The following is a 25554-nucleotide window of genomic DNA, read 5'->3' as shown; positions in this document are numbered from 1 at the left end:
TATGCATTGCTAAGATCTTCATTTGGACGACTTCAAAGGTGATTTTCTCAGTATTTAGATTTTTTTGCACCCTCAGATTCCAGATTTTCAAATAGTTGTATCTCAGACAAATATTGTCCAATCCTAACAGACCATACATCAATGGAAATCTTATTTATTCTTATTATTATTTTGAAAAATTGACACTTAAGACTGGTTTTGTGGTGCAGGGTCACATTTTTGTTATTTTAGCAGAAGTACAAGACAAAACATTCTCTGTATGAGGGCATGACAGTGGGAGACCAATTAAAAGGTTTTAAACCACCTGATCCAGAACTGACTTCACTTTTCGAAACCTTTCTAAACTGTTGTCAGTGTGGTTTAACTTGACATATGAATCATCTTTGGACCCAAGCATAAGGTGAAGAACGTTATCTCTCCAGAACACGAGGGTTAAATTGGCCGAGAAGCAGTTACTGGCTGAAATTGCAGTTTATTAAAGAGCTCTCTGCATCTGCTCGGCGCACTGTTTATTCAACGCGACATTCACAGGAGGCCAGAAAAAGCCACGGCAATATAATTTACAAGCGTGACTCGCATCAAGCGCGAGTAAGTGACGTAGATGAAGCTCAGTCAATCCGCGCGCTCCTCCAGCGGAGCCAAATTGCGCGCGCCTGAGTCTCTATATTAATCCGGTAAAGCGCCGCTGTCCGTTCAGCACCACTGACTGTGTGAAGAGAAACTGCTCTTCGTTTGGACAGCTACTTGTTTGTGAGTGATTTTGCTAAAGTGACAGGGAGTTAAATGCGTTTGAGTGATTTTTATTAGCGCGACGTCGTGGAGCTTTACGCATTTGTATTAAAATAGCAAACTCAATTGTTTTTTGAAGATCTGATTTTATTGTGGAATCTACGCTAAACGTCTTTTTTAGTCTAACTAACTGAGTTTACTCAAGTTTTATGCGTTTTTAAGAGACAAACGGTCGTAATGAGAGCTGTTTTTGTGGCACTGCTGCTTTTATACGCGTCAGGGAGCGGAAAAGTGGAAGGCGCGAGCGGCGCAAAGGGAAACCGCTTTGTGTGCACCGCCGTCCCAGCGGGCACCGACCTCAGTTGCCCGGTGGAAACGACCAACCGGGTCCAAAGCACAAGTCCGCAGGAGGAAGAGCTGCGGAATACTATCATTCAGCTTCGAGAGACCATCCTGCAGCAGAAGGAAACTATCGTCAGTCAGCAGGGCACCATCAAAGAGCTCAACTCCAAACTCGCGCGCTGCGAGGCGGACGTCAGGTCGCGGGGTAGCGCGCGCAGGAAGGATTATAGTAAAAACACGATGGGCGATCTGCCCCGTGACCCCACCGAGACTGTGGAGCAGCTGGGCAAGACCATGCAGAGCCTCAAAGACCGTCTGGGGAACCTGGAGGTGAGAGTTTATGCTTATGAGTGATCATAGACACTTAAGAGCCATTTGTGATGCTTTTAAGGAAAACAGAGCTCTAATGATCTGTGAAAATTGGTCTTGCCTATTATTGATGCTTGATTTACGGCTGTCAAAACAAGATCATATGAGCCATGTTACGTGGAGGGAGGGACTTTTTAATATTTAAATTCACGATTTGAATTAAATATTAATAACGCGCTTTGGGAAGTCTATTGTAGATGGGAAGTAGTGAGCAGATACATTATTTTAAAGATATACTGATAGTGCAAAGAACTTTGGTCGTCACTTTTAAAAATAAAGGTTCTTAATTGACATCCATGGTTCCATGAAGAACCTCTAACATCCATGGAACCACTCAAAGTTCTTTATAGTGGAAATTATAAAGTTAGTTATTAAAATGTCCTTCAAAGTACGAAAAAAAGTGGTTCTTTTAAGAACTGTAAACTGAAATGTTCTTTGGGGAAGCCAAAATGGCATCGATACACACACCCCATTTTGGAACCAAGAGTGTTTTAGTTGAAATTGCAATCAATGACCACCATGCGTTTTTCAAAGACTCATACTGTACGGTATAATTCGGATAGCTGCATACAAAATACAAAATGAGCAAATTATACATTCACAGAATTGCTGTAACTAAATGCACCAATTGTCAAGGCTGTTGGGAGATTGTGGTGTATTACTCAATTGACATATCACTTATTATGGATATGGAATATTACCAAAATGAAAAACATGAATTCATACAGGGTCACTGGATAAAAATGAATACTCATTTTCACTCTGGAAGGGTTAAATTAGTTTATTTCATTTAACTTTACATGTAATAAACTGATTTAACAAAACTATAAACTGAACAACAACCCATTAAAAAAAAAAAAATTGGACCCACATGGTGTCTTCAACTATGTACAATTATTGTGCACATACATGTTTTTACAGTGTGCTTATATTTTTTAAAAATACCTTTCTTTAATTCATTCCTGTAATTATATCTACAGTATAATTTGGTAACACTTTATTTTAAGATGTCACATTTTTACACATTTTACATGTACTTACTATTATGATAACAATTAATTATGTGTAATTACATGCAAGTAACCCTAAGCCAAAACCTAATCCTAACCCTAACCATATAGTTCAAGTTAAAGTTCATTTTATTTGTATAGCACATTTACAACAGCCACTCGGCTGACCAAAGTGCTTTACAGGAGAGAAAATTATTAAAAAATACACATAAAACAAGCCAGATAAAAAGAACTACCCATTTTAAAATCACAGTAAAACAGCAATCAATACACCAAGGAAAACAAGTAGGTTTTTAGCAGGGACTTAAAAACAGGGAAGGGGCCATTCTAATCTCTAAAGGCAGGGTAAGTACATGTAGTTAATTAATATTACTCAGAGTGCTTAAATGTATTATTACACTTTAACAAGGACACCTTAAAATAAAGTGTAACCTATAATATCAATTTTGACCCTTGTTCTTAACCCTCCCTTAAACCTACCCATAATAATAAACCTGTTCCTAACACATCAATAGTCACAAGTGTTTAGTAGTACACCACTAAATACAATACGTACATTGTATCTACAATGAAACGGTGGTAACCTTCAATTTTTAACATAAAGAGATATTTCTACTTGATTTAACCCATAACAAATAGTTTGTTTGGTATAAATTAATGTAATTAGTTTGATTCGGTGATCTTAAATTATATTTTTGACTTGAATAAACATTTAAATGTAACATACATCTAAATATAATTTAATATTAAATATAATTTGATGGAAGTACATAGTAGTTGAAGACACCTAATATAAAGTGGGACCCCCTTAAAGCATTCAACATTAATTCAGCATCTCACAAATCCCCAGCAGTTCATTATGGACAATTTCTGGCTATAACATCACGAGGCAGATTAATATATTGTGTCTTTTGTCCTGCAGCAGCAGCTGCGTACCAACACGTCAGGTGGAATGTTTCCCAACGAGCTGAGAGACCTGCTGAAGCGCCGTCTGACTGACCTGGAGAGCCAGCTGCTGACCAGAGTCGCCGAACTGGAGGAGGAAAAGAGCCAGCTGTACAACGAGACGACCGCTCACCGACAACGCACCGAGAACACCCTCAACTCACTGCTGGAGAGGATCACCGAGCTGGAGAAAAGTACGGCTGCTATCAGACATGAATTATTCAGTCAGTCATGTCAAATGAGATAGAATTCATCATTTTTTCTTACTGATGTGGTGCTCTACCAGTTCAAAACATTTATTTTTACCTGCTGTCCTCAGTATGGGATAGGTAGACTAGTCAAAGCTGTTTCACACTCAATGTAAGCGCCATTGTTACGTGCTTGATGTTCAAGAAGGATGATACCGTAACATTTAAGTGAGACAATCGTTACTGGGTGTGGAACTGATCAAAGATGACACTGAAAAGTAGAATGTTTCAGAAGACTTTACGCGTTGTGGAAGAATACAAATCATTAATAAGTGAAAAGTAGTATAAAATTGAACAAAAAAGAAGGTAGGAGTGCAACCCAAATCAAAGAAATGGTAACACTTTAGAATAATGGTCCGTTGTTAACAAGTAACTATGCAGGAAGTAATAGGTAGCACTACATTAACACTTAACGTAATACTATTAACTAATAGAGAAGCAAGATTAACTAAGCAGTAAGTAGTAGCAAATTTAGGACAAAGGTAGTTAGTTCCTTATTAGATATTTGATAATTATTAAATAAAAATATCCTCATTAAAACTACTTGCGAACTAAGACCAATTAATAAAGTAAAACCAATTAATTACTAATCACAACAGTAACGTCTTAAAAGTGAACAATTGGGTTCTTTGTGGAAACTAATTTATGAATTTTATTTTATAAAATTGTGACTACTACTCTTACCAAAGGATGGATGTTCTCTGTTTATTTCAAACTTAACCATAGAATAATAATAAAAATGATTCACTTAAAAATGTTAATAATTAGGAAGTGATGCTGACAAGCTCATGATTGAATTAGTTCACAATTATGAACTCTGTTTTATGTCAGTTCAATATGTATCCCACTCCAAATGACCTACTAGTAAAATATCACTAGTGCCTCACACAAATGTGTGACTGTACAGTATGTGATATAAAACGTTAAATAACTTATTAATTTACGTGTGAGTAATTACTGAGGGGTTAACAGGTTTTTCACTTTAAAATAATGGTCCAGATCACTAGTAGTTCCTTAGTAGCACTTTAGCTTTAAAGTGAAAAATACATTAACCCCTCACTAATTACTCTAGCGTTACCTTGTCAGCCTGCAGGAATTATTAGTGATCTGGACCATTATTTTACAGGGAAAAACACCTTAACCACTCAGTAATTACGAAGTAATATTATAAGTTAACATATTTTATATCTGACACAAAGTGAACAGTCATACATTTGTGTGAGGCACTAGTGGTATTTTACTAGACACTGTAATCTGGAATATGCAGTTTTGTGCTTAACACAATATAAATCCAGTCAATGCTTTCATTAAGGATGTGAATTTTTTTTGTCAAGTGAACATCATTATTTATATTCAAGAAAAATCCTCCCCAGCCTACTGTCAATAAAAGTAGGTCTTTTGGAGTCTGCGACATTCTGAACTGATACAAACTAGAGCTCATAATTGTGAACTAATTCAATCACTTCCTAATTATTAGTATTATTATTCTATGTTTTTGTTTGAAATAAACAGAGAACATCTACCCTTTGGTAAGAGTAGTAGTCACAATTTCAACTTGTAGCTGACTTATTTGGGGGATATCATATTCTTAAATTAGTTTCCACAAAGAACCCAATTGTTCACTTTAAGACATTACTGTTGTGATTAGTAATTAATTGGTTATTCTTTATTAATTAAGTAGTTCTCATTGAGGATATTTTTATTTAATAATTATCAAATATCTAATAAGAAACTACCTTTGGCCTATATTTGTTACTGCTTACTGCTTAGTTAATCTTGCTTCTTTATTAGTTAATAGTATTAAGTTAAGTGTTACCGTAGTACTACCTGTTACTTCCTGCATAGTTACTTGTTAACATCGGACTTTATTCTAAAGTGTTACCAAAGAAATAAGCAAAACAAAACAATCCTTATAACTAACCTCTAAGCTGACTAACAAAATAAAGAAATATCAAAATAAAACTGAAATCTTCAGCGTATACGACACCCGAACTAAACTCCTATAAACTACAAACAAAATACAATCTAACTCAAATCTAATCTAACAAAGTACAAACCAGTGGGGATTTCTTTAAGACTGCAAGGGAAGCTCAGCTTCCCCTATAATGTCAAAAAATTAATGGTCAAACATGTACTATTGTGTTAACATTTTATTGATTAAAAACTCGATTTCCTTCTCATATTCCCGTAGCATCAGTGTATTTGCCTGTTGAAGCCCAGCGTCCATTGACTTCAATGGGGCTGCATTGAACAGTTTTTTTCAGTGCTTCAAATCTAGACGCTCATTGGATAAATGCTGCGATTATGTCCCGCCCCCGGACGCTCAGCGTCTCTGGGGGTGAATGGAGGAGTGGGCGGGGCTGGACTCCGGGCTTCTGCGTGATGATTGGAGGGTTTGTCGAAAGACTGCATCTCCTTTTGATTGACAGCGATTGTGTCCTATAAGAAGTCGCTGATGCTGAAGCTATTCGAGCCAGTGTTGCCAATTTAGCGACTTTTCAGACCACCCTAGCGACCTTTTTCCCCAAAAGTGACTAGCGACAAATCTAGCGACTTCTTTGACAAACCCTAGCGAGTCTCTGTGATCGCTGGAACTGCCGCAACGGCGCGAGCACCTCTTTCTCTGTTCTGTGAGCGGCTGAGAGGAGCAGCGCGTTCAGTTCAAATAGATATTATGTTGCTTCTCTAATTTTACATGCAAATATAGCCGAAATCACAGCACAGGAATTGTCTTGTCTTATCTTGTGTGTATTATTTGATTTAATCAGACGACGGCTCGATTATAAATTAGGATTTTTGTGCAGACTAACTTCTTGGGAGGGAGAGCTGGTTATGTATTCTTAAAGGGCTGCGTTTCAGTCACTATTTCATATTTATCCAGTTGACTGACAACATAAACAGTAAAATATATAAAGGAGAACAGTTTTATTGAGAATTTGGCTGCATTAAAATACAGTATGAGCACAGAGAGACAAACAAATGTAAAAGGCAATATGACGCGATGACGTAATTAATATGCTAATTAGCGCATGACGTCATCTGGCGACATTTAGCGACTTTTTAAACTGGCTTTAGCTACTTTCCATCGAAAGAAGTTGGCAACACTGATTCGAGCTCAGTCCCATAGTGGACTTTGCAAGTGTAGTCAAAAGACAAACTGCTGCAACCTATTTCTTGATATTTGCTTGGCGAAATTGCTGGCCAATTTTCATTATACATTTCACACAATTATTAATATGTTTTTTACATCGTTTGTTCATTCATTCATTCATACAGTAGGCCAGGCGGTGAACTAGTCAGCTAGCAAACTGCACACGATGGCAGAATTTACGTATAAATAAATGGACAATTTTTATGATGTAGGCCGAAAATGAGCTTCCCCTCTTTGAAAGACCAGCAGCCACCACTGGTACAAACTGACCTAATCAAGAAACAAAACAAACAGTATTGTAAAAACGATTGACTGGGTATTCAAATCATTACAAAAAGGCGTGTTTGATTAAGTGGCTCGATGCACCAAAATGCATTCTTAATTTTGAACTTGACACATAGTAAGACTGAAACTCTAACACGGACATCAGCGTTATCTTTCACGTAGAATTCGATACAAGTCAATAGCCAAAGAACAAATCTACAAATAGATCAAATCACACAACACAAAACATGACTCCATAAGACAAGATACATTAAGCATCGGAAGACAACTGACTGTCGAACGCAAAACTGCTGACCGCGTTGGAGCACAAGGTACGCTGGCATGGCACACACACACACAATCAACTCGAGTCCTCAAATACAGCCGGCACGTCAGCAGATTGGCAGAACATCGTGACATCAGAATGATGATTGACAGTCGAGTCAGCCAATAAACACTGACCTAGAAGCGGAGCAAAAAGTAACACAAAAAGAAAGGAGAGCGAGAAAAAGAAACAATATACACAAAACACACGTGGAACATAACAGCCATACACACTTTGAACTCCACATGAAACATTGCAGTAAGCGCCACCGAAGGGCAATGAGCTGGTAAAGAAAGCAAGCATGAGATTCACAGCGAATATATGTATTTTGGCTTAGAAGAGGAAAAAAACCTGCCGATTGTTTTGATATATCACAGAACAAAAGCAGTCCTTGAGGGGAAAGCTTACTAAACAAACATCGCATGACAGCAAACAAAGGATGAGAAAGTATTGAAAAGAAAACAATAAAACAAACAATAAATAATTAAATACACTGAACAAAATTATAAACGCAACACTTTTGTTTTTGCCCCCATTTTTCATGAGCTGAACTCAAAGATTTAAGACTTTTTCTAGGTACACAAAAGGCCTATTTCTCTCAAATATTGTTCACAAATCTGTCTAAATCTGTGTTAGTGAGCACTTCTCCTTTGCCGAGATAATCCATCCACCTCACAGGTGTGGCATATCAAGATGCTGATTAGACAGCATGATTATTGCACAGGTGCGCCTTAGGCTGGCCGCAATAAATGGCCACTCTAAAATGTGCAGTTTTACTGTATTGGGGGGGGGGGCTCCGGGGGGGTCCGAAAACCAGTCAGTATCTGGTGTGACCACAATTTTCCTCACGCAGTGCAACACATCTCCTTCGCATAGAGTTGATCAGGTTGTCCACTCCTCTTCAATGGCTGTGCGAAGTTGCTGGATATTGGCAGGAACTGAAACAAGCTGTCGTATATGCCGATCCAGAGCATCCTAAACATGCTCAATGGGTGACATGTCCGGTGAGTATGCTGGCCATGCAAGAACTGTTTTCAGCTTCCAGGAATTGTGTACAGATCCTTGCAACATGGGGCTGTGCATTATCATGCTGCAACATGAGGTGATGGTCGTGGATGAATAGCACAACAATGGGCCTCAGGATCTCATCATGGTATCTCTGTGCATTTAAAATGCCATCAACAAAATGCACTTGTGTTCGTTGTCCTTAACATATGCCTGCCCATACCATAACCCCACCGCCACCATGGGCCACTCGATCCACAACGTTGACATCAGCAAACCGCTCACCCACACGACGCCATACACGCTGTCTGCCATCTGCCCTGTACAGTGAAAACCGGGATTCATCCATGAAGAGAACACCTCTCCAAAGTGCCAGACAGATTTGCCCACTCAAGTCGGTTACGACGACAAACTGCAGTCAGGTTGAGACCCCGATGAGGATGACGAGCATGCAGATGGGCTTCCCTGAGACGTTTCTGACAGTTTGTTCAGAAATTCTTTGGTTATGCAAACCGATTGTTGCAGCAGCTGTCCGGGTGGCTGGTCTCAGACGATCTTGGAGGTGAAGATGCTGGATGTGGAGGTCCTGGGCTGGTGTGGTTACACGTGGTCTGCGGTTGTGAGGCCGGTTGGATGTACTGCCAAATTCTCTGAAATGCCTTTGGAGACGGCTTATGGTAGAGAAATGAACATTCAATTCACGGGCAACAGCTCTGGTGGACATTCCTGCAGTCAGCATGCCAATTGCATGCTCCCTCAAAACTTGCGACATCTGTGGCATTGTGCTGTGATAAAACTGCACATTTTAGAGTGGCCTTTTATTGTGGCCAGCCTAAGGCACACCTGTGCAATAATCATGCTGTCTAATCAGCATGCGGATATGCCACACCTGTGAGGTGGATGGATTATCTCAGCAAAGGAGAAGTGCTCACTAACACAGATTTAGACAGATTTGTGAGCAATATTTGAGAGAAATAGGCCTTTTGTGTACATAGAAAAAGTCTTAGATCTTTGAGTTCAGCTCATGAAAAATGGGGGCAAAAACAAAAGTGTTGCGTTTATAATTTTGTTCAGTGTAGATATCGTTCAACACTTCGAAGTAGGAAAGATTTTTTAATGGTCATGAAACACGTCTTTTTTCTCACAAAATATGCATTTACTTGATTTAAAATACAGTAATATTTAGTGGTCGACCGATATATTGGCCGATATTTGGCATTTTTCAAATATCGGCATCGGCCAATAAATTTTTCTTTTGAAGAACGTGGGTAACCAAACAGTTGCTGGTCCACATTGACTTTGACGGCGATGAGAAAGGAAGCGCCTGAGCACACAGTTCTCACATTCTCCCTCTTGTTTGCCGTCGTCATTCAGTTCTGTCTAATATGGATAGAAGTCTATCTAATAATCAGATAGAACAATTAAACAAAGGAATTAAAATGTATACAAAAAAGTATTACAATGATTGCTTTAATGTTATTAATAATAGAATAGCAAACATTATAATACTTTCTCGTTTGCCGTCAGCATTCAGCAAATACGCATTTATATCATTTAAACAAATCTTTCAATGACTAATGAACATTTAATTTCCCAAAACTTGCAGACTTAGTGGAATCTAGTTGAGATCTTGTGAAGTGTGCATGTGTATCCTGCATGATCGCATGTTCTCTGTGTGACGGTCGGTCCATGTGAATTGAATGCGGATAGGAGGAGAATTCAGCCTCACTGGAGATGTGTGATCAACTAACTTTAAACTCGTGATTTCAAATTATGCTGTGCTTTATGCATTTCCCCACTGTCATATTCATGTCATTTTCAATGTGTGCTGTATGTAATATGAGTGTTACCTTGGCTTTATTTGAAAAATATCATTCCCAAAGCACACAAATTACCCAGATTACTGAGTGTCCTGTTGGTTACAGTATTTACTTCATTTTTAATTATATTTTTATTTAATATTTATTAAATATTTATTTATTTATGAAAAATATTTTGTCTTAAAGTATAAGTATATTTATTTTACACATTTATATTTTAATCCATTTTAAGATGATTTCAAATTTCTTAAATATTAATTAAAATAAATAAAATTATATTGGCTTTATATCGGCCACCCTGCTTTCCAAGATATCGGCATCGTATCGGCCTTATTGTGAATATTGTGAAATATTATTTTATTTTAAAATAACTGTTTTCTGTTTTTATTCCTGCGATTTCAAAGCTGAATTTCCAGCATCATTACTCCAGACTTCAGTGTCACATGATCCTTCAGAAATCACTCGAACATGATCATTTACTGCTGAAGAAACTTTTCTTATTATCAATTTTGAAAACATCTGTGCATCATAGTTTTGTGGAAACTGCTATACATTTTTTTCAGGATTCTTTGATGAATAGAACATTTAAAAAAAAAAAAGAAGCATTTATGTGAAATAGATTTTTTCTTACAATATAAATGTCTTTACTGTCCTACCTGATCTCATAATGAAAACATACTGTACCTGTGGGAACTTTTTCGCAAGATGCGAAATATGTACCAATAAGTACATATCACTGCAGTAATTAACGCTAGAGCGTAATTAACAGAAATTAACGCTAGAGCTGGTAAAACAGTGAGCATTTGTAATCGTTTTCGTACACAGTTATGATTACAGTTCCATATGTTTCACTTTATGGATGAAACAAGCTTTCTCGGTAGCTCAGCTGGCACAGAATTGGACTTAGACTTATTGCCCCACTCAACAGACATTTCAAGTCAGAACTGCGGTGACGCCTACAAAAGCAATGTCACATAAAACGTACCATATGTACTTTCATCTATTCCGGGGAAAAAAAACAAACACTCTTTTAGTGCCACTCAGTGGACATTTCACATCAAATATGTCACGAAACGTACATGGCGCTACGCATTTCGCATTTTGCGAAAAAGTTCCCTCAGGTACGTTTTTGTCATGAGATCAAGTTGTTACTGTCACTTTTACTTAATTGAATGCTTCCTTAATGAATCAAAGTGTTATTATTATAATTTTTTAATCTTACTGAGCCCAACATTTAGAATGGTAATATAAACATGGGTAAATTTCAACTTAGGTGCAAAATTGGAGCAGTCACGGCAAAGGCAGGCATTGCATCCATCATGCAGATTGCTTGTAAATCATTGTCTGTACTTTGAAAGGTCATTGTTGAATGAACTTTAAACGCTTGACCAGCACTCAACACAGGGGGAAACCTTTAGCTAACGCCTCGCTGCATAAACTTCTATGCGTTGTGCTTTTTTATGTTGAAAGATGAAACAAAGGTACCACTGTGGCAGAATGTGTTGGCTGTGGCAGATTTAGTTTTGTGTGAGAATGTCTGCATGTAAATGAACTTGCTATTTACAATCATTTGTTTGCCTTTACCACTCCTTTTGGCCTTTTTGGATATGGGATTTTTGAAGGCCCCATCTGTTAGCACTGGATGGCCATATCGTCCTGTTGTATTCAGAATTCAGATCAGTGTTAGCACAAATCGAGCCACTTTTGCAAAGCGACTGATTAACGCCAAAGCATCATCAGCAGCTACATCATTATTTCACCTTACATAGCCCCAGCATGTCATTTCATATTAGAACAATTACATGAGCCTGCATGGATCGCTCATTTCATTAATTGAACCTGAAAGCCTTACTCAGATTAAATTTTCCAAAATCAAATTAACACGATCTCAGGTCAGCAGTTTGCATCTTCCTGTCCTTCAATGCAAACCTCTGGCTCGATTCTCTTCGCAGGTAACAGTGCATTCAAATCTCCAGAGGACTTTAAGGTGTCTCTACCTCTGCGCACCAACTACCTGTATGGCCGCATCAAGAAGAGTTTGCCAGAGATGTACGCCTTCACTGTGTGTATGTGGCTCAAGTCCAGTGCCAGTCCTGGAATCGGAACCCCGTTCTCTTACGGCGTCCCGGGTCAAGCAAATGAGATTGTGCTGATAGAGTGGGGAAACAGCCCCATGGAGCTGCTCGTCAATGATAAGGTGAGCCTTTATGAGATACAGCAAATATATTTGTGTTTTTATTCACTGTGTTTCTTTGGAACAATGTCAGATTTCCCTAGTATTGAATGTATAACAATCTCATTAAATTAATAATTGTTTTGTTGACAATGAATGAAAACCTGGCATTTTATCCTAGGTGTCTTTTGTCTTAAAAATAGCTCTTGTCTAAATATGATTAATGGAAAAATATGGTAGTTCATTTTAAATGGTCCCCAAAGGTTTCTCAAATAAAAGGTTTTCACAGCCTGATTGTTATTTTAATACAAATTACATGCAGGGGCATGAAGATCACATACTAATTAAACCGGCAAGTGGTGAGATGTTAAATTCCATCTAAAATATTTTAAACATCATGTATTTTATCACTATTGTGTAGTTTTCTTGAACATATGTTAATCGAGAGGCTACACTGAATATATGTACTTTTAAAAATTAATTTGTCACAGCTCAGGACAACTACAATGCTCACACACACACACACACACACACACAAGTACACTATTTTTCATACATGAAACTAGGGGTGGGCAATATGGCAAAAATATCATATCACGATTGTTTTAGAAACATCACGATTCTTTTTCATGTTGGTTTTACTATTTTGTCTGCACAGTACAGCCAAACTAATTTCCCTATTATAAAGACAAAGCCTTTCAAGTTAACAAAATATAAAAAAAGAATGGTGGATATTTAGGCCAAAGTGGGCAAAGAAAAAAACCTTTGTCATTATTTTGTATTTGTTATTAAAAAATAAGGACAAAGATACACATTACAAATACACATAATATACAAATAAAATAAACAGTGCTTTATTTTCAGGTACAATAGGCATGTTTAGCAGGAGCATTCAAAAAATTTAATGAACAAATATAACAATAAAACTCCATATAGATTGATTTCTATTAAAGTAACTGTATTTCAAGTCAAGAGTAGTGAGTTATTTTTTTTCTCTTTGCGTTTTGTTGTTTTAACATTAAAGAAAAAAAAAATCTGTTATCTGTCTGTCAATTCTGTCATATTTATACCATCATTTACTCACTCAAAATTAGTTTTAAACCTGAATGAGTTTCTTTCTTCTGCTGAACATAAGTGCAATTTTGAAGAACGTAGAAAAACCAAGTTTCCTACTATCAAAGTCAATGTGCACCAGCTGTTTGGTTACCCACGTTCTTCAAAATATCTTCTTTTGTGTTCAGCACTAGAAAGAAATTAATACAGGTTTGGGACAACGTGATTGAGTTGTGAAAGAAATAAAAATGTTGGGTAAACTGCCCCTTTAATGACAGTCGGCAGCATGTTTAGTACTGTCGCTTTAAGTTTAAGGGAAGACCTGCACGCATCTAATATACAGGCATGCATCCATTTGTCTTGGTTGCTTACTTTCATTTTAGACATAACCAACTGAGTCTATATGTAAACCTTGTGTGTTTTGACGGTATTAGTTCAAAAGATAACTTAGTTGAGTAATCAGGTGCTGTAAGACAGGCGTTTTAGTGCACACGCTTCAGGTGTATGGGCTGAGAAGAAAAAGCACGGCAGACCAGCGCGCAAATGAAAAGCTTAAATGAAAAGCAAGGCTTTAAAACACGCAAATAATGTACTTTTGTGATTGCGAATAAGTGCAGTGTTCTGTGAGTGTAACTCTACCGCTGAGTTAACACTGATGTGAATGTACGTGGCGCTGTACAGTATATAGAGACGGAGGTGCCAGAACTGTAACTGATAGAATGTGCACTGTAGCACGATACTATGATATTTCTTCAAAAGCAGATCGTGGAGACATTTTTATCGTCCACGATCAAAAATCGTCATATCGAACACCCCTACATGAAACACAAAATTTCAAACAAGTTGTACCATGTATAGCTCAGAGACATACAATTCGAAAATTGCTCATTACAAGGATTAAAGGATTAGTTCACTTCCAGGATGAAAATGTCCTGATAATTTACTCAACCCCATGTCATCCAAGATGTTCAAGTCTTTCTTTCTTCAGTTGAAAAGAAATTAAAACATTCCAGGAATTTTCTCCATGTAGTGGACTTCAATGGCAGCCAACAGGTTGAAGGTCCAAATTGCAGTTTCAAAGCAGCTTCACAGGGCTGGAGAAAAATCCTGGAATGTTTTCCTCAAAAACATTAATTTCTTTTCCACTGAAGAAAGAAAGACATGAACATCTTGGATGACATGGGTGTGAGTAAATTATCAGGGAATTTTTACTCTGGAAGTGAACTAGTCCTTTAACTGCATCAACAGTAGCTGACGGGAGGCACATCACATGAGCTCCACTGTCTTCACTCGCCGTGGTCACTGCATGAAATCACTCGGCATTTGATTCATGTTAATATTTTAACATTAAAAGTTCTGGACACATGAATAGGGCTGAAGATCACCTATAATTATATAGTAGTGGTAGACTGATACAGGTATTTTCGATGGCTGATGCTGATATCTTAGAGATATAAAACCAATATATAGTATATGTTCTCACAGTATTTGATTTAAAGATGGCTAATAACACAATCATCACAAATGATGAAACTAAATGTATATTTATTTTACATAATTCTTACTAAAATAATTTGAAATAAATAATTGTAATAAATTTAAATTTTACAGTGATTTATTTTGAATAAATCACTGTAATCTTTTTATGGCATTTTCAAAAACATTGCTTAAACATTAATAAAAAGGAAATAAACACTGTAACCAGTGCACTCACTAATCGGTTAAATCTAACCCATCTTATCCTTAATTGTAAAAAAATGTTTTTGATTTTTACAGGATACTCCACTAGTTTTGAATACCCAGTTGATCCATCCTTCAAAAATATGTGAAATACCATATAAAGATAAAATCATGCAAAAAAAAAAAGTACCTAAAAATTCACCATACTGTTATCGGAAGACATTTTTAAAATGCATGAGGAACTTTGAAATTAGATTTTTGCAATTAGATTGTTTTATAAAACTTCAACAAACCCATTTCTTAAAGATATTACATGTTGGCAATGCATGTTGGCTGCAAAGAGACACACAAAAGATTTTCACATGCACTTTTAATAAAAAACGAAAGTTAGTTGATTAGCTTTCAGAGGCTGTTGTTGCACAAGACCCTCGATGATTTCAAAGTTTAGTATTAAAGCACACATAAATGAATTAAATATGTCCTTCGTGGTTCTAAATCAAGAATATAAAACTGAGCTGCTTTTCTTTGGGGAAAATTAGCTTCCAATATCTCATCCGTAAATGAGGTTAGCATTTCTCAGTAACCATGGATGCTGTATCTCGGGATCATTGTGGAGGAGATTGCGCCATCACTGGTTTTTGTTGAGTGTAACCTGAGGGAGCGAGAGATGTGAAAAGAACGAATGGTCTCTGCTGCCCTGCTAATTCCCCTGATACCTCACTCAGGAAGTGTCAGTTTGGCATCTTGCTTATTGAGAGAGGCATCTTGCCCCTCAGCCCTGCACAACATGCATTATACATGTACAGTGTATGCATGTACGCATGTGTGTGTGTGTGTGTGTGTGTGTGTGTGAGTCTGTACATCAAGCTGGAAAGAACAAGAAAGTGACGAGGATCGAGAGAGAAGCTGCCATGCTGAATGTGATTACCTGTCAAGTGTGTCTTCAGTGCTTTATCCCACTCCAGTGAATGCATCACACCTCAGTGCTTCGTTACTTCTGTCTGAATAATGTGTTTTCATACTTTCTGCATACTGCTCAACTTAAGTGCATTAAAGGCCTAGTCTCAGGTGCAGTAGCTGTCAAACTCAATGTGCATCTAGCTTGGAGATTAACTATATAAACTATTTTAAAGTATGTGGGGCGTCAGATACAACTTTATAGAGGGCAGTTTATGTTATTCATCGAGACACTTTATATCCTCCCTTAAGCTGCACATTAGACATTGAGCATGCAAAATTTCTACAGACATTGCAGCGGTCATAATTAGGGGTGACCCCGAATAGTCGACAATTTGATGCTTCATAGGAGGAGCCTGATTCGACTACCAATCTCACAGTCGAATATTCGCAGAGGTTTTATGATCATGCCATTTTGGCTATATGGGGGTGCTCAATATCTGATTTCACATAGAACTACCGGTTTTCTCCCAATAAGGTAATATACAGCCTGTTATGATAATGCTGTAAATAAGAATCTGAAAAGAAAGAAGCTTTAAATAAATATTTTAACGTGCGTGAATAAATCCAACCACCCCTATAGATTTAAGTTTCACTTTCCATAATCTGTGACCGACAGAGGAGCATCTTGGCGGCAAGGATTTAAAACTTTAACAAGACTCAAACTGACACAGGCAGAGTGAAAGACTGGATTTTTTCGATCAGGTAGGGTGCAAGTGATTTCAAAACATTTCAGCCGGTTTATATATATTGTGTAGGCTATATAGCCTATTATTTATCTCGTGTAAGATGCATTTGGTTGAGTTACGCTGCAGTAAAGCGCTTCAATTGTACTACGGTGATTTTCTCTTCTCTTTCAAACAACAATGCAGAATATAATGACTATGACTGGGACTGTCATATACACATAACATTATAATGAGAACACTATTATAAAAACAATGTGAATTTTTAGAGTTTAGTTGCCTTGTTTCTGCACATTGTTGCGTGAAGAACGCGTCCAAAAAAGGAGTTCATTCAGAGCCGCGCAGACACGTTCATGCATTCGGGGCGTTTTGTGCAGATAGCCTATAAGTCGTAATATTAACGTTATGTTGTATAAATAACGACGCGAAGAAAATGAACTCTCTTTTAATCAAAACATAAAACATTATTTTCCCCCGTTTGTATTTGGAAAGCGTTCATTACACATTTTCCCTGTGGGTTAACGTCAGTAATTATGACTGTTGAATGTCTGACTTGACTCTTGGCAGGGCCGGCCCAAGCCTTTATAGGGCCCTAAGCAGAATTTTATTTGGGGGCCCCTCTGCGCCTCCAATATGACTGGTTATTGTCAAAGCTTGATTATTCACACACTATAAATCTAACACACTCATTATCAGTTTTGTTTTTTGTAGCTGTGTTGCTTACATCATACTGTCTGCCTGGCATGTTTTTACCCTTTTGTGATTTTTAATTGTAACAGTTGCAAACAAGAGTGGTCATGTGTTCATTTGCACTTTAACATTCAAAGTCTTAAAGTATTAAGTGGCATACTTAATGTGGTGTGCTGAATAGCTAAATAAACCAGCAGACAATGCATTTACATAACAGAATATTATTTTATCAGCATAATGCCCAAACAAATTGTATTAAAGAATTTCTGTCATTTACAAATTATTGTCATTTACAAACTTGGGGTGGTCTGATCTGATCAGGGGTGCATTTCCCAAAAGCAACTATGGTCACAAGTTCTGTCATTACCAATAGAGTTCAATGGAAATAACGACCATATTTAGCTAACAATGGTTTTGAGAAACCCTGATTTGTGCCACAAACCCCCCATGTTGAATTTGTCCCCCTTCTACCCCCAAAACGCGATCAATTTTAACCATTTGACGCGCCACGCTTTGGCTGGCGCTGAGACAGAGAAAGACAAGCGCAGAAGAAGGAAAAAAAAACTATTCAGTGTTTTCAAACGAATAAAGTTTATTTTAGGTTTCAGACATTTAAATACACTTCAGTTAATAATAATCCTTTCAATTAATGGACAACGTATTTTATTCCTATCAAATACAGGTGCTGAAATCGTGTTTGGTCTCGTACTGTATCGCGTATCTTGTCAGTGTGTGCACTTGCTTGGCCATTTTTAGTGATTAATAGGAAAGTGGGTTCAAGCGCCAGCAGAAGGCAGTGTAATGAATTAGTCTTTAAGAGAAGCAGTCTATCAGCGGAAGTGTATTTACTTGTCTCAGTGTTTAGCGCATTTGTCATTGCTAGGAAACGCTTATTTTGTTTACTGTGTTGAGAGGTGCTGAAATCGCATTTGGTCTCGTACTGTATCGTGTATCTTGTCAGTGTGTGCACTTGCTTGGCCATTTTTAGTTGATAAACAGGAAAGTGGATCCAGCTGAATTGAAATGGTGATTTGTTGGATTGGTTTAAAAAAGGTTATTATACCGCGGCAGTCGTCGTGTGAAGCCCTCTTAGTGTGAAGACCATCAACTCTACCGTGCGACTCCACCGGACAGGGATAGAAGTATCGCTTTTTATTTTAGTTTTTTCATTTATATGTTTATTATTGAAATGTTGTTATATGCATGTGTCAATTTTATTTCATTTCTTTATTTTCTTAAATATGTGGGTATATAGTATTTATAGAGTTGTAACTTTTAGTTTTAGTTACTTTTTCTTATTTGTAAGTCGCTTTGGACAAAAGCGTCTGCTAAATGACAAAAGTAAGTAAGTAAAGTAAATACACATTATGTAGATTACTATAAAGTTTAGTCTGTTATTTTCCCAGCTAACTGACCACTTACTTTCATGTATTTCGGGAGAAATAGGTGAATTTACGTGATGTTAATCCGACAGATCCACACAGCAGCGTCCAGCGCATATATTATCAGCATCGTCCTGTCGCTATGGAAATAATAAAATGATATGTATAGATTATTAATTTTTTTAATATTTTCGTATAATTACCACTGTCCATTGACATAATATATCACATTTCTGTGTTGCAAACATTAAATAATTACGAAAGTATTGGGATGATGCCGCGATCAAAACGAGTAGCCTAATATGTTACGTTTTGCCAGTAGGTGTCAAACAGTGACTGTTAAATGTATTTGATGCCTGAATCATTCAAGAGATTTGTTCAAAAACTCTGGATGAAACAAGTCTTTATTGAATTTTTCTAATAATTTTTTACATAGACTAGCCTAATTAATTATTTTATTTAATACATATTTTTAAATAGATTAATTTATGACATTTTCGACATTTATACAAAGGCTCAGTTATAACATTAAATAAAACATTTAGTCAGAAATGGTCAAGTAAATTACATTGTTCGGTAGTCTAATGTTTGTTTTCATAATCTTGGGAGAATCATGGCATAAAAATACATAGATTAACATATGATCTAACTAATATCATTAGGCCTGTTGTGTTATATGTTATTATGTATGTTTATGAACTATGTATGTATTATGTAGTTCTGCAACGCCCCCCCCCCTTCTTTTGGTCCTTGATCCACACCACTCCAGTCCATCAATTAACTTCTTGTGAAGTGAAAAGCTATGTGTTCGTATGAAACAAATCCATCATTAAGATGTTTTAACTTCAAACCACTGCTTCTGGACAAAATACGAGCCCATAATTCATAATATTGCTTTCTCCAGTGAAAAAGCAGTGATCTCGTCTGAATCAGGAGAAAAATATGCACATATCAATCACTTTTGATGTCAGGGATTTTTATTTTTATTTGATTTTTACTGGCGGAAGCTTTATTATGCATTATGGACAAATACTAGTGACTAACATTGCAAAATCTGTGTGTGGAAATTTTTCATCCTTGCATAAAATTCCAAATCATATGGATTATGATTGAAATTACTGTATTTCGCCAGTGAAAGATTGATGAAAAACTGTTTCTTTCACTTATGGTTAGCAATCAACAACAAACCCCTCTCTTGAGTATTAAATTTGGTGCGTAACACCCTATTGTGCTACGGACATGAATGTCACCTCAAATTGTGCAGCTTGTTGAGTGATATTATAGTTATAAACAATCAGACTCATAGACTTGCATGTAAGGAAGAACTTGAGTCATATCTAGGGATCGAGGCTGGACTCTTTTGACATGGCCAACCACCCAGAACAACATAACAGCTTAAAAGACCTTAGCATTGTGACAGCGACTAACACACTTGCACTTTTTCTTCAGCAAATCTAGTTATATTCTTTGATGGGAAGTTACAGTGAGGCATTTCAGGATTATGTCTGTAGGGACACAATGGAGGAAACCAGCATACATCTGAATAATATCTGTGAATGCAGTTACTTCTTCTTAAATATGCACTTTTTAGCATCAGTTTCCACAGTAATAACCACAGTTTTGTCCTTTCTGTCGCAGGTAGCTCAGCTTCCTCTCTCTGTGAGTGACGGCCGCTGGCATCACATCTGCATCACCTGGACAACCAGAGATGGCTTCTGGGAGGCCTATCAGGATGGAGAGAGACTAGGGACTGGAGAGAACTTGGCCCCCTGGCACCCAATTAAACCTGGAGGAGTCATTATCCTGGGCCAAGAACAGGTGAGTGCATAAGGGAGAGAGAGAGGACGTAAAAGAGCTGATCCCTCACGAGGAAGACATGCAACGATAATAATAAGTCTTCACACGTGATGATGAGACGACATCACCTCTCAGCAGCACTTGAGAGCTCAGGGACTTCTTGAGAGAAATGTTACATGTGACACAGATAGCAAGCATACAAAATCCACATGTGACACATAATCTGCTGGTCACCTGCACTGAGCTACTTTGATCATTGAGCACATTCACTGCTTAACTGTGCATGAAAAAGCACAATCTGTGACCCAAATTGCAAGAAGTGAGAGAATAATAGATGTTAGCTGGGTCAAGTCAAGTCACATTTGTTTATATAGCCCTTTATACAATACAGATTGTTTCAAAGCTGCTACACATTAATAAGCAGGAACATATAACAGTGTTACTGTTGTGCAATTCATCAATTATGAAACAAATTAAATTTCAGCTGTAAAGCAGCTCTACAGAAGATAATAGTGTCATTATTCAGCTCATTATTCAGTTCAGTGTTGATTCAGTTCAATAAGTGTCGATGTTGCAAAGTTAGTGTCAGTTGCATTCAAATTTTGTTCTCATCTGATAGTGTCAGTGCAGTTAAAGCAATAATCCTGCTGAATATTAATTGTCTTTTAAACCCCTGGGCCATTCCTGTTGTGCAGTAAAATTGGAACTCTTTTAAAAATGTATATGCTTGTGTTGTAAGCTACATATTTATTTAAAATACTCTTTTAAATAAAGGTTCCAAAAGGTGGTTTTTCATAGTGATGCCATAGAAGAACCATTTTTGGGTGCCCCAAAGAACCTTACAATAAACAGTTCTTAAAAAAACACTTTTCTTAGTATGAAGAACATTCTAATAATCTTAAAGAAGCTTTTTCCACTATAAAGAACCTTTTGTGCAATGGAAAAGTTCCATGGATGTTGAAGGTTTTCATGGAACCATCAGTGCCAACAAAGAACCTTAATTTAACTGGATTTCTCTGAGGGATTGACAGTTGCCTTATATGCAAAGTTCATTTTGATGTTTGATATATTGATATTATCATACACATTTCTGTAATTTTATTAAACAAATAGATTGTTTTAGAGTTAATAATGACAAAACATCACAGAATTCATCAACTTCATTAGTAATGCTTTTGGCAGTGCATACAGGGTATGAATTTTAATCAGTTCCCTGAGGATTGAACCTACGTCCTTGGCATTACTATTCTCATACTCTACTAGTTAAGCTACAAACTCTAAAAAATGCAGTTATTTTGTATATTTTTTATTCACGCAATCAAAAATAGACCCACTATGGCCAAAGCATAAGGTGTTGAGTGCCAAGAAACGCTGAAAACCTGTAATAAAGACTGAAATTTAGAAAAAAGGATCTTACTGTCTACATTTAAAGCTTTTTTAATCACTCCTCTCAAGCACCATTCTGGCTGTTTTAGTTCCTGGTCACTACTCAACTTGTTTTAACGCAAGAAAAAAAAAACTCAGAAAAAACCCTGCGTTGCTCATTTTAAAATCCTCTCTTTTCTCTGCTACAGTTAGTTTTCTTATATTTAACAAACATACTCTTGTGAGTGCCACAAAAATGGATAGATGAAGTGGTCTCAACACTCAAAGAACCGTTTGAACTTGCATGATATGTGTGATCTCATTCATGCCACATTCTCAGCCCAGCACCACTGGGTTACTGATTATGAATGATTATCAACCCAAACTGGGTCATATCAACTTGGCTTCCTTCCCCAGCAGACTAAACCCATGGATTTGGCTGATGTTGGGCTGACTGGCATTAAAGGAATATCAGATGTCTGTAGAATTACACCGAATGTGTTTTTATTCAGCCAGCTAGCTACAAAGTATGTAGACAGATTAACTAACTTCAGGTCTCAGCAGAATTTCCCATGCAGAGGATTTTAGTGTAGTCTCCTGTGAGCTTCCATCAGTTAGCATTAGAAGGTTACATACTGTAGCAGACAGCAAGACAGCTTATTAGAATTAGGATCAGAGCAGAGTCCCAGTTTGCTGAGTTTTTAAAAACACTGATAGTCAAAGATTTTAGAAATGTGTAAAGGTACTGTATTTTCAAAATCAACTGGTAATAAAATTTGTACGTTGCCTGAACAATTAGTTGATTAATACACCTTTCCTGAAAGTGAAATTAGGAGGATCTTGGTTTCTAAGGGTTCAACATAGGACTATGATCAAATAAAAAATGCTGCCCTTGTGACAAAACACTTAAAAACACAATGGCTTCTGCCTGAATGTGTATGACTTTAGATGCAGTGCTCAAAATCAATGCTCTAAAGATATGAAAGCAATGAAATGAAAAGAACAATGAAATAAAACAAATGGGTAGCACTTTATTTTACAGTCCTGTTCCACATACTATGTACTTCGTAACACTTTATTTTAAGGTGTGCTTGTTACACGTTACATGCACATACTATTATAATAGTAGTAAATTATGCATAATTACATGCAAGTAACCCTAATCATATAGTAAGTACATGTAGTTAATTAATATTACTTAGTACTTAAATTGTAATAAGGATACCTTAAAATAAAGTGTTGCCCGTACTTATTATAGTTACTACAATAACCTGGTAATAATACTTACTCTGAACCTATACCCTAAATCTAAACTTAACCCATGTAGTTATTACCCAGTGCTTTCTTAGGTAAGTACATTGTAAATAGACATACTGTAAAATAAAGTTGACATAGAAAATGTTTCACAGATAAACGACAGTATGTCTGTTAGCACTGCTATTCAAAAGTTTGGGGTTAAGAATTTTTTTATATATTGGTATTTTTATTCAACTAGGATGCATTACATTGATCAAAAGTGAATACTTATAATGTTGACACTGAAGACCGGAGCAATGATGCTGAAAATTCAGCTTTGCATCACAGGAATAAATTACATTTTAAAATATATTCTAATAGAAAACAGTTCATTCAAATTGTAATGATATTTCATAATATTACTGTTTTTACTGTATCCATAGTTTAGTGACGTGTGCTGTTATTCCATAGGACATCGTAGGTGGAAGATTTGATGCCACTCAAGCCTTCGTAGGAGAGTTAAGCCACTTCAACATGTGGGACAGAGTCCTGCGTCCTATAGACATCTCTGCTATGGCCAACTGCTCAGCCTACATGCCTGGCAACGTGGTGCCGTGGGTCGATGCCAACGTGGAGGTATTTGGCGGTGCCACAAAAGCAGCACTGGAGATTTGTGAAGACCGTCTCTTTGATTCCTAAGGACACGTCTGTCAATTTGGAAGCATTCTCATTGTAGAGGTAACCCACGTCCCAATACTGCTCTGGGAACTTACAAAGACGGTTCAAAAGAAACACACGTTTACATGTTTTCACATGAAGGATTTTTCCGTCCTCTATTCTGCTTTATATTTGTTGAGACTTTGCTGGCAGCCTGACCAATAGCTAAAATTACTTTGATTAATTAAGAACAAAAAACAATCTGTCTGCACATTCAAGGTCAAAATAGAATATTTGCGGCTCTGGCTGAAGCAAAACTTTCTTGTTGATATTATATATGCTTTTCTCTGTGCTGTGTCCTTCAAAAACTTCTTCTCTCCACAAACTCATGGGTATTTTAAGAACTGCAGTAAAAGATGGCTTTTTTGCCATTTTCGCTTTGAGCTTTTGTCATGTTGTGTATAGGCTGATGCCCTTCAAACCCCTGAAAAAATTCAACTGCATAGTTTCAACATAAGCTTTAGTAAAAATTTATGAATGTGCTAGTCTGTGACGTTGCACATATGGAGAGGCATTCAGACAGAAGTGTCTTTATGTCTGTGATCCAGAGATTAGTGGAGGGAACATTCGCATTTTAAAAAATCTTCTTTAATATCGCTGTCCCTCACCAGCTGCCGTCTCGAGCAGATCTGACATCCTGAAACCTTAAAGTAGCAAAGCTGCCAAGGACTGACCTGCAGCTCTCTGAAGCTCCCAGGAGAAGGTCTGGCTGCAGTGGTTCACCTCGTCAGGCTAGTTTGATTTCATTCAGTTTGTGAATCCCAAATTGTGGTGTCCTTGAAACGTTTATGAAGGATTTTGGCATGAACAGTTCATGGCGTTGTGAGATTAACTGTGAGAACTTGAGCGGGAATGTGTGCTTTTTTAATAATACTTCATTGAAAATAAAAAAAATATATATATTTTTTGTTGAGATGAAACTGAAATACTGATGAGGCACTAATGAGGTTGACAGCGTTGTTTAAGCTCAACATCAGGAGGTTTGATTTATCTGAAAGTTTGATGCTACAAATGGGCGAATCTCTCGAAACCTGTCAAGGTCATATTGCCCTCCAAAATCAAACGGGAAAAAAAAGAAAATATATTTTGCATAAGAAAATAAAGCCTATTTTTAATCCCATTTTTGCATTGTAACATTATTTTAATCAAACTTAAGCACATTTCCCATAGATTATCATTAGCGTAATGCAAAATATATATTCATATATCTTTATTATAAAGTGTTTATGGTAGTCCTGGTAGTATGTGTAGTACTGCCTTCATTGCTTTTTTACATTAATATTATTTTACTGTACTTTTTTAAAATAAAAACAGTATTACAGTAATTACAATAATGAGAATCAACTCTGAGAACTCCAAAAAAAAAAAAACTAAAATGGGAAATGTGCTTATTATAATAAAAATATGTCACAAAACAACAAAAAAGGAGTAATGGTCCTAAAAAAAAAGCGGCCCTCAAGATGTTTTCGTGAGATTCACTTGTGTGCTTGATCTATTTAGATGACTTCAAACCGTACATTTGTGTTGAAGTAGAGCAGTGCAATATATATATATGGGACACTTTATGTAAATGTGGTCCTCGGCATCTTTTCTGTGTTTTCATGTCTAAA

The 25554-nt window shown here is 36.8% G+C and overlaps 1 protein-coding gene across 1 annotated transcript; it reads left to right on the top strand.

The window, feature by feature from the left end:
• Positions 1 to 966: 966 nt before the first annotated feature.
• Positions 967 to 25301, top strand: nptx2a (neuronal pentraxin 2a; the record flags this gene model as incomplete). Its single annotated transcript, XM_079411197.1, has 5 exons — positions 967 to 1401; positions 3373 to 3589; positions 12161 to 12405; positions 20468 to 20647; positions 23699 to 25301. The coding sequence occupies 5 exons, from the start codon at positions 967 to 969 to the stop codon at positions 23924 to 23926; spliced, it is 1305 nt and encodes a 434-aa protein (XP_079267323.1). The 3' UTR covers positions 23927 to 25301.
• Between the last annotated feature and the right edge of the window lie 253 nt (positions 25302 to 25554).

The sequence above is a fragment of the Barbus barbus genome (assembly GCF_936440315.1).
Source record: "Barbus barbus genome assembly, chromosome: 4".
NCBI classification, from domain to species: Eukaryota; Metazoa; Chordata; class Actinopteri; order Cypriniformes; family Cyprinidae; genus Barbus; species Barbus barbus.
The sequence above is the reverse complement of the archived record's forward strand: the minus strand, read 5'-3'. Positions and strand labels throughout refer to the sequence as shown.